Below are 9,339 nucleotides of genomic sequence, written 5' to 3'. Positions count from 1 at the left end.
GCAGGAAATCAACAGTAATTGGTGTATGTAAGAGAAGAGATTCTTGAAATAATTAAGCAATGAACACGTCTACCAAACACATGTAATGTGATGTGCTTAATAGATTTCAGCAGAACACAGAGGAAGTGGCTGAGGACTTTATTAAGCTGTATTACCACCCCAGCTCTTTCTGTAAACCATTTCCATTATCCTGGTTTAGATACATTGAACTGTAATATGTGAGCTTTTAAAGTCGGGAGCAGACTACACATCGTGGCTTTTAGAAACCACATCCCTACTCCCCCACTAGCTAGACGTTTGCAGGCATTTGGTATATTGAAAACATTTTGTGGATTTCCAGGAAAGCTGTGTTCTGCTGAGACTACGCTGTGTAATGAAAGAGGGAGAAAGTAGGAGCGCCACACTCATATAGTCCAAATATATTTTATTCTTTCAGAATAGTCCACCAAAAATCGCAGGCAGTCAGTGTGTTTTGGGGGCTCAAAGCCACCCTCGTCATCAAGCTAAGCTAATGTAATGTGGTGTGTTTTTTTTTTTTTTTTTTTTATGGGGGTGTGTGGATATGTTTATATAAAACCCCTGATTTTTTTTTTTTTAAGGCTCCAATCCACTAACACCGTCACAAAAAATATTGTCCTGTTGCAGGTCCTCATTGAAAGATTTTGCTAATTACAACATGATTTTTATTTTGCCTTGAAGCTTATGGGTTTAATTCCCACTAGGGACACTGTTGAGTCGGTGGGTTTTCTCCAAGTTCTCCTGTTTCTTCCTACAATCCAAAAATAACGGATGTTAAAATTTATCTAAATCAAATTGTGTGTGACTGTAGAAAGGAGATCAGATCCTCTTTGCTACAGATGAGTTGACTCTCTTTTCTCTTTACAGGGGCACAGCCCAGTGGTTTGGCGTCAGCAATGATTGGGAAGGAAAGCGACAACAGTGGCAGCGTAAAAGCCTTCATCACTGCAGCCTCCGATATGGAAAGCTTAAACCACAGTATCAGAGGGATATGGAACTGCCCAGCCAGGAAACTCCCTCCTTCCAGGCCACAGAGTCCCCTGCCACTTGCCGAATGCCCAAGGTATGTTTACCTTTAAATATTGTCAGAAGGGTTAACCAGCATTTCCCAATTTAAAAAAAAAAAAAAAAAAAAAAAAAGAAAAACATAAGGAGTCTTGTCAGAAAACTGATCAAAGGAGATGAATTGGATGACTAAAGCAATGATTGTTTCTCAGCGTGGTTCACTTGGTCAAGAAAATTTGTCAAATAACAAAGTTTATTGTTCGTCCTGAACATCTAAAGTATCCATAACAAAAAAGCGTACACACCCTCCCCTTTAAAACCTTAATTGAGACCTCTGCTGAATGTACAGTTGTGCTCATAAGTTTACATACCCTGTCAGAATTTGATTTCTTGGCCATTTTTCAGAGAATATGAATAATAACACAAACTTTTCTTTCACTCATGGTTAGTGTTTGGCTGAAGCCATTTATTATCAATCAACTGTGTTTACTCTTTTTAAATCATAATCACAACAGAAACTACCCAAATGACCCTGATCAAAAGTTTACATACCCTGGCGATTTTGGCCTGGTAACATGCACTCAAGTTGACACAAAGGGGTTTGAATGGCTATTAAAGGTAACCATCCCCACATGTGATCTGTTTTTTTCTTGTAATTAGTGTGTGAGTTTCTGGACTCCTGACAGACCCTTGCATCTTTCATCCAGTGCTGCACTGACGTTTCTGGATTCTGAGTCATGGGGAAAGCAAAAGAATTGTCACAGGATCTTCGGGAAAACGTAGTTGATCTGTATAAAACAGGAAAGGGATATAAAAAGATATCCAAGGAATTTGGAATGCAAATCAGCAGTGTTCAAACTCCAATCAAGAAGTGGAAAATGAGGGGTTCTGTTGAAACCAAACCACGGTCAGGTAGACCAACTAAAATTTCAGCCACAACTGCCAGGAAAATTGTTCGGGATGCAAAGAAAAAAACACAAATAACTTCAGGTGAAATATAGGACTCTCTGAAAACATGTGGTGTGGCTGTTTCAAGAGGGCACAATAAGGAGGCACTTGAAGAAAGATGGCGACTCGACCATGCAGCCCCAGACGAAAGCCATTACTACACAAATGCCACAAAGTATCCTACTTACAATACGCCAAACAGGACAGAGACGAGCCTCAAACCTTCTGGCACAAAGTCATTTGGAGTGATGTGACCAAACTTTTTGGCCACAACCATAAACACATTTGGAGAGGTGTGAACAAGGACTATGATGAAAGGTACACCGTTCCTACTGTGAAACACGGAGGTGGATCGGTGATGTTTTGGGGATGTGTGAGCTACAAAGGCACATGAAATTTGGTCAAAATTGTTGGCAAGATGAATGCAATATGTTATCAAAAAATACTGGAGGAACATTTGCATTCATCAGCCAGGAAGCTGCACATGGGACGTATTTGGACATTCCAACATGACAATGATCCAAAACACAAGGCCAAGTCGACCTGTCATTGGCTACAGCAGAATAAAGTGAAGGTTCTGGAGTGGCCATCTCAGTCTCCTGACCTCAATATCATTGAGCCACTCTGCGGAGATCTCATACGAGCAGTTCATGCAAGACAGCCCAATAATTTACAGGAACTGGAGGCTTTTTACCAAGAGTAATGGGCACCTTTACCATCTGAGGCGATAAAGAGCCTCATCTACAAATGACTTCAAGCTGTCATTGATGTAAAAGGGGGCAATACACGGTATTAAGAACTGGCGCGTGTAAACTTTTGATCAGGGTCATTTGGGTAGTTTCTGTTTTGTCATTCTGATTTAAAAAGAGTAAACACAGTTGATAGTGTTTGGCTGAAGCCATTTATTAACCATGAGTGAAAAAAGTTTGTGTTATCATTCATATTCTCAGATATCATAAATATCAGAAATCATAAATTCTCCCAGGGGTATGTAAACTTAAGAGCAAAACTGTATATATTACAGAAACTTATAGCTGGACACTGGCTGATTTTATTTTTTAGGGTTGGTGGTTTCTGCATCTGTAAAGCACTCGCCACCCAAACCATCAAGTCTGAAAGGTTACACTGAGGAGATCACTATTCATAACCACATCCACTAGCTATTGCCTTGTGGCAACATAAATTGAGCTACATTTGCTCCTCTGAAGTATTGTATGGCTTCTGCCATTTATCTCTTTGACAGGTGCGTTTTGCTAGAAGTTGCTGCTGCTGTTTGCATACTGTTTTTTCATGCAGTTCATCAGAACTATGAAACCTGCCCATTGAGTTCAATAGGGGCCCTGCCACAATCCTGTGCAATGCATGCGATTGTAGCGGGTATTGCAGCATTACAGGGTTAAAGTAGTTCTAAAGGCTTTTTACCTACATGCATTCTGTACATGAAGGTAAAAAACTTTAAGTGTGCAGCTACCCCCCCCCCCCCCAGCCCCCTAGTACTTGCCTAAGCCAGATCCAGTGATGTGCACAAGAGCCGTGGCTCTCCCGGGTATCTCCTCCCTCATTGGCCTCTGAGATGCAGGAGTCAATGACAGCAAGTTTGGGGGGGAGGTTCTGTTTTATGGACACAGAGAACCGACTCTGGAGCGAACACACACATAGCAAGTGGCTTTCCAGGGGGGCACTCTCGGGGAACCTGAGAAGAGGAAGATTGGGTCTGCTTTGTGTAAAACCATTAATCAGGTAAGTGTAACACATGTTTGTTATTTTTAAAAAATGGCTTTACAAACACTATAAATCATGCAGTGAGGAGGCAATATTACACCTCCTCACCACCTATCAAATGCCCTTGCTATTTAGATGCCAAATCGCATCAATGTGAACCAGGGCTCACTGTTCATTAATTAAGGATTGGGGTTTGCACCCCCATATACTGTATATATAATCATATTATAATATATTCGTTACATATCTGGGTGCGCATTTGCCACTTACATCAGGGTCCCCAGAGAGCCCCTCCTTGCATCAGTGAGGGAAGCTGCAGTTTTTGCATACCTTTAGAACCGGACAGGCTTCGGAATATCTAACCAAATATTGGACACCTTTTGCATAGGATGCCTAAAATTTGTGCAGAATTCTAAGAAAAGCAGTAAAATGGTCAGGAAGTGGACATTTGTATAGGCACCCTCTCCACAAACATTCTTTGGAATACCACTAGGTTATTATAAATGCAGACTGAAATAGAACGGTAACTTTTAAAAGTTACAAAGTTTTACTTTAAGAATACAATGAGAACAAGGTTGTCAATTGAAAGTAAGGACCACCAAGATTTTATTCTCGTGATTATACCATTTGTCATGCACACCCCAGAAAACGAGCTAGCAGAGCTAAATGCATGTGTGAACTCGTGTTGTAAGAGGAAAGGATTTGGTCTAGAGCAGTGGTCTCCAAACTGTGGCCCGGGGGCCAGATGCGGCCCTCCGCTTTTATCCGGCCATTAGGGAACGATTTCATTTACGGATACCAACAATGGGGCAGAATTCCCTCTCCCACTAACACCAATAAAGGGGCTGAATTCCTTCCAATGACACAAACTATGAGTTACAATTCCTTCTAATAACCCAATGACACCAACAATTGTACCTAATGACAACAAATGATGTGGCACGATGCCTCCTAATGACCCAATTATATCCACAATTGGGCCTAATAACACCAATAATGGGACACAATTCCTCCCAATGAAGCCAACCATTGGACCCAATGACACCCATTGATGGGGTACAATTCCTACCAATGACACCAACAATTGGGCCCAATGATTGAGCATGAATCCTCCCAATGACACCAACAATTGGGCCCAATGGTTGGGCATGAATCCTCCCAATGACACCAATGATGGGGCACAATTCCTCCCACTGACACCAAAGATGGGGCATTGTTTTTTTCCCCCCTGATATCAGGACCTGTTCTACTCCCAACAGCCACAGTCCGGCCCCCCCATAATCTGAAAAAAAAGTAAAAAGCGTCTCTTTGTTTAAAAGAATTTTGGAGACCTCTGGTCTTGAGTACTGGGGCTTGCTTCTCATTAGGGTACAATCTATATGCGGAAATGGTTTGCACCTAAATGGATGTTCTGCTGGACCATTTAGTTAGCACTGTTGCGCTGCTAAATCCTTCATCACAAATAATGCATAATTCATTACAAATCTTAACGTGAAGGAAGATTTGAGAAGCCATGACCATAACAAGATTTTTATTTTTTGTTAACATGCACCTACAGGAAAGACGAAAACACTCAAACCGACTCTCAGTCTAAAAAATGTAAACCCTTTGTGGTCTTGGAGAGCTATAGGCATTGCTGCATAAGTCCAGATTGTTATTAGTATGCATCAGATACCTGGTCCTCCTGCTGGGCTCTGTGGTTCCTTCTGTCATTCAAAGTGTCTGTACATGATAAAGTAGTGATGTAGCGGCTGTGGGGAGAAAAAATAGCGCTCAGCAGGAATACAGGTATCCAACACATCCAGAAGCTTCTGATACCATCGGCACCCCTAGCTCTTCAAGAGACCTGAAATTTAACATAATATCAAATCAGTTATTTTATCTTTTGGTTGAACTTGATGGAAATGCGTCTCTGTTAATGAGTAACTGTTGGTTATGTGTATGAAAGAGTTCAATAGTAAGCTTTATGCAAAAATGACCTTCTGTGTTTTCACTAACTTCTTTTCTCCTCTTCTTTTTTTTTTTTCCTTATCAGATTGTTGATCCATTGGCACGGGGGAGGGCCTTTCGTCAACCTGACGAGGTGGATCGGCCACGAACCCCTCACGCAGGAGTGGCCCCAGTGACCCCTGGAGTCCTATCACTAACCTCTTTCACCAGTGTGCGTTCAGGCTATAGCCGCTTTCCAAGACGGAAGAGAGAGAGTGTGGCGCACATGAGTTTCCGGGCTGCAGCCGCTATTATCAAGGTGAGCTACACTCAGTCTGTTCAGTAACCTTCGATTTGGAGATCTACACCATGTTGTGATAGTGTGAATCTAAGCTCTGATGCAGGATTTTCCTATCAATTCAATTTTGAGTTAATAAAGGGTAGGTAATCTGTAACCATTCATTTCCTTTTGTATTTGGTCTCTTTTGGTCTGTTAAATCAACTGAAACGTTTTGTTATATCTGTTCCATAAGTGTAAAAGAATACCTGGTGATCCTTTCAGAAAACTTAAGAGCTGATGTCTTCCTGTGCTCTCTGCCTGTGTTGCACACTTTTAGTGAAGTGGTTTCCAGCTTTCTCTGAGAACTACAGGACCCCTCCCCATGCTATGGAGTAAAGAAGAGGGGGGAATTCTTGTAATCCTGTCCTAGGGTGACAACACTGCTTCTCTACAGATGTACAGTTAGTGAGCGTTGTCACCCTAGGACAGGAAGAGTGTTACTGGCAGGTTCACCAGGTAAGAAGAAACAGAAAAAAAACGTAAAAGAAAACTGATGCAGCAACCAAACATGGAAAGTTAAGCGGCATTTATTACATTTTCTTTTGTGGGTTCAGGTACACTTTAAGTACTGTAAATAGGAACATGCACATGAATGTTCACATTATGTGCACAATTTTGTGTGTATCATTTAAATAGTGTTTATAAAAATTTGTGCAGCACTAATCCAAACATATTAATACTCAAGTGAAAGAACAATTAGTGAATATCCATGTCAATATTATGTGAAACTCCAAAAAAAATAATAAACAGTCCATGAAATGATCACAAGAGTCCTTTTGCATCAGTGTTAAAGAAAAAAGTAATCTTCCAATGTGCTCCGCTACATGAACTCCACTCCACCATTGTGCCACACATGAGGGCATACCAGAGAGCCATGACCCCCCACTTAATGAGTATTGAATATTGCGCATAGATGTTACAACCACCACGGATCAATGTGGTTGTCAAATGCCACCACGTCTCTCTAGAAATCCCCTCCGAACATCATGTGCATGGAAAGAGAGAAAAGAGCCAAGTGCTCCCAATACTGTAAATCTGATATTAAATGTAATTAAAAATAGATTAAAGACACTCTCATACAATTAAAATAGCGCTATGTATCCACAGTGAATTGGGTAATGATGCCACGACGTCCGATTCCACACTATGCATTTCGTCACAAATGACGTCTCCGGGAATTTGTGATGAAAAGTGAAGGACGAAGTCGGACCGAAGTGTATGGATTGGGTTCTGATCCACTGTGAATACATAGCACTATTACTTTTATCTATGTGTGTGTTTTTTTGTGTTTTTTTTAATCAATTTTTTTAATAACATTTAATCTTTGAGTTACACTATTGGGAGCGCTTGGCTCTTCTTTTCTCTTTTCCCTTTTCCCATGCATATGATGTTCTGAGATGATTTATAGAGCGATGTGGAAGAATTTGACAGCTACATTGATCCTATGGCATTTGTAACATCTATGTGCAATATGAATACGCATTATTGGGGGTCATGGTTCTCTGGTAAGCCTCCAGGTGTGGTGAAGTATATGTAGTTGAACACATTCAAAGATAACTTTTTCGTCTTTCACATTTTGACACAGAAGGACTTTTCGGTGATCATTTCATGGACTGTTTTATTGGAGTTTCACATATTATCGTCACGGATCTTCACTAATTATTCTTGCAGTAGAGTAATATTGGGTTTCAAAAGCGCTCAACACTTGTTTTTATACTTGAACGGAACTTCAGTCATTTTTTCATCTTTCCATCTATTAAATCCTCTGCCCTTGTTTTAACTTTGCATAGTAAAACTTTTTTTTTTTCCTGCCAGTAAATACCTTATACAGCCCACTTCCTGTTTCTTGTCCTGGTCATTGGCCTAGGCTTATGACATCATGCACATCTCTCTCTCTCTCTCTCTCTCTCTCTCTCAGAGTTTTCCAGCAAGGGAGAGGGATGAGTCATAAGGGGGCCAATGAGAGCTGCAGAGCTGGAGGTGTGTCCCTGTGTCTGTGTAAATCCAGGAAGTGAACAGGCAGCAGCTTCAACTGCCCACAGTTAAAATGATTGCAGCCAGACTTAGTAGAGGGAGGTTTCTGCAGCATATTTGCAAATTATTTTATATATACTGTGATTCTGTACTTGCCAAAGTGGTTGGAGGGAAGCTTCAGAATGGCAAAGATGTTTTTATTACAAATTATGTAAGCAGACTGCAGTTCCTCTTTAAGGGTTATTTATATGATATATCTAATGTTGAGTGCAAGCTGCTTTTTTCATATTCTTTTCTATTTTGCTGTGACTATGACTATGTTTATGTGACCTTGAAGTTGAGAGATGCATACAGAGAGGGAAAAAAAGTATTTGATTCCCTGCTGATTTTGTACGTCTGCCCACTGACAAAAAAAATAATCAGTTTACATTTTTAATGGTAGGTTTATTTTAACAGTGAGAGACAGAATAACAACGAAAATATCCAGAAAAACACATTTCAAAAAAGTTTTATAAATTGATTTTAATGCGTGAAAATTAGTATTTGATACCCTATCAATCAGCAAGATTTCTTGCTCCCAGGTGTCTTCTATACCGGTAACAAGCTGAGCTTAGGAGCACTCCCTTAACTGCTTCAGATCCGGGCCGTTGTAAAATGACGTCAACAGCGCGGATCTAAATTGCCGGGACGACGTCTATTGACGTCGTCCCGTGCATGAGCGGCCTGCGCGCCCCCTGCAGGGCGCGCGCGGCGCGCTCGGTGATCAGCGAGTCTATGAGACTCGCCTGATCACAGATCAGAGTAAGGGGTTGGTCCCGACCCCTTACCACATGATCAGCTGTCAGCCAATGACAGCTGATCATGTGATGTAAACAGAGCCGGTAATCGGCTATTTTTCCTCCTCGCGCTGACAGCGCGAGGAGGAAAAAAAAAACCCGATCACCGGCGGCCGTGATCGGGACATCAGTCCCGATCACGGCGATCTTCTGACACAAGGCAATAGGCAGCAGTGCTGCCTACCAGTGCCCACCAGCGTCACCCATCAGTGCCCACAGTGCCAACAATCAGCGCCACCCATCAGTGCCCACAGTGCTACCCATCAGTGCCCACAGTGCCACCCATCAGTGCCCACAGTGCCACCCATCAGTGCCCACAGTGCCACCCATCAGTGCCCACAGTGCCACCCATCAGTACCACCCATCAGCACCCACATCAGTGCCACCCATCAACACCCACATCAGTGCAACCTATCAGTGCCCATCAGTGGCACCTACCAGTGCCCATAAGTGCCCATCAGTGCCACCCATCAGTGCCCCCCCATCAGTGGTACCTATCCGTGCCACCCATTCGTGCCACCCATTCGTGCCACCCATCCGTGCCACCCATCCGTGCCACCCATCCGT

The 9,339-nt window shown here is 42.1% G+C and overlaps 1 protein-coding gene across 1 annotated transcript in view; it reads left to right on the top strand.

Annotated features, from left to right (window-relative positions):
• Positions 1-9,339, top strand: part of RHBDF2 (rhomboid 5 homolog 2) — a gene marked incomplete in the record, with an annotated part of 177,679 nt that overhangs the window by 117,881 nt on the left and 50,459 nt on the right. Inside the window, 2 exon segments of the mRNA XM_073606201.1 lie at positions 886-1,081; positions 5,729-5,941. Of these exon segments, the coding sequence (XP_073462302.1) occupies positions 886-1,081; positions 5,729-5,941 (409 nt within the window).

The sequence above is a fragment of the Aquarana catesbeiana genome, linkage group LG12 (assembly GCF_042186555.1).
Source record: "Aquarana catesbeiana isolate 2022-GZ linkage group LG12, ASM4218655v1, whole genome shotgun sequence".
Taxonomy (NCBI): Eukaryota; Metazoa; Chordata; class Amphibia; order Anura; family Ranidae; genus Aquarana; species Aquarana catesbeiana.
This window is presented reverse-complemented; position numbering and strand designations above follow the sequence as displayed.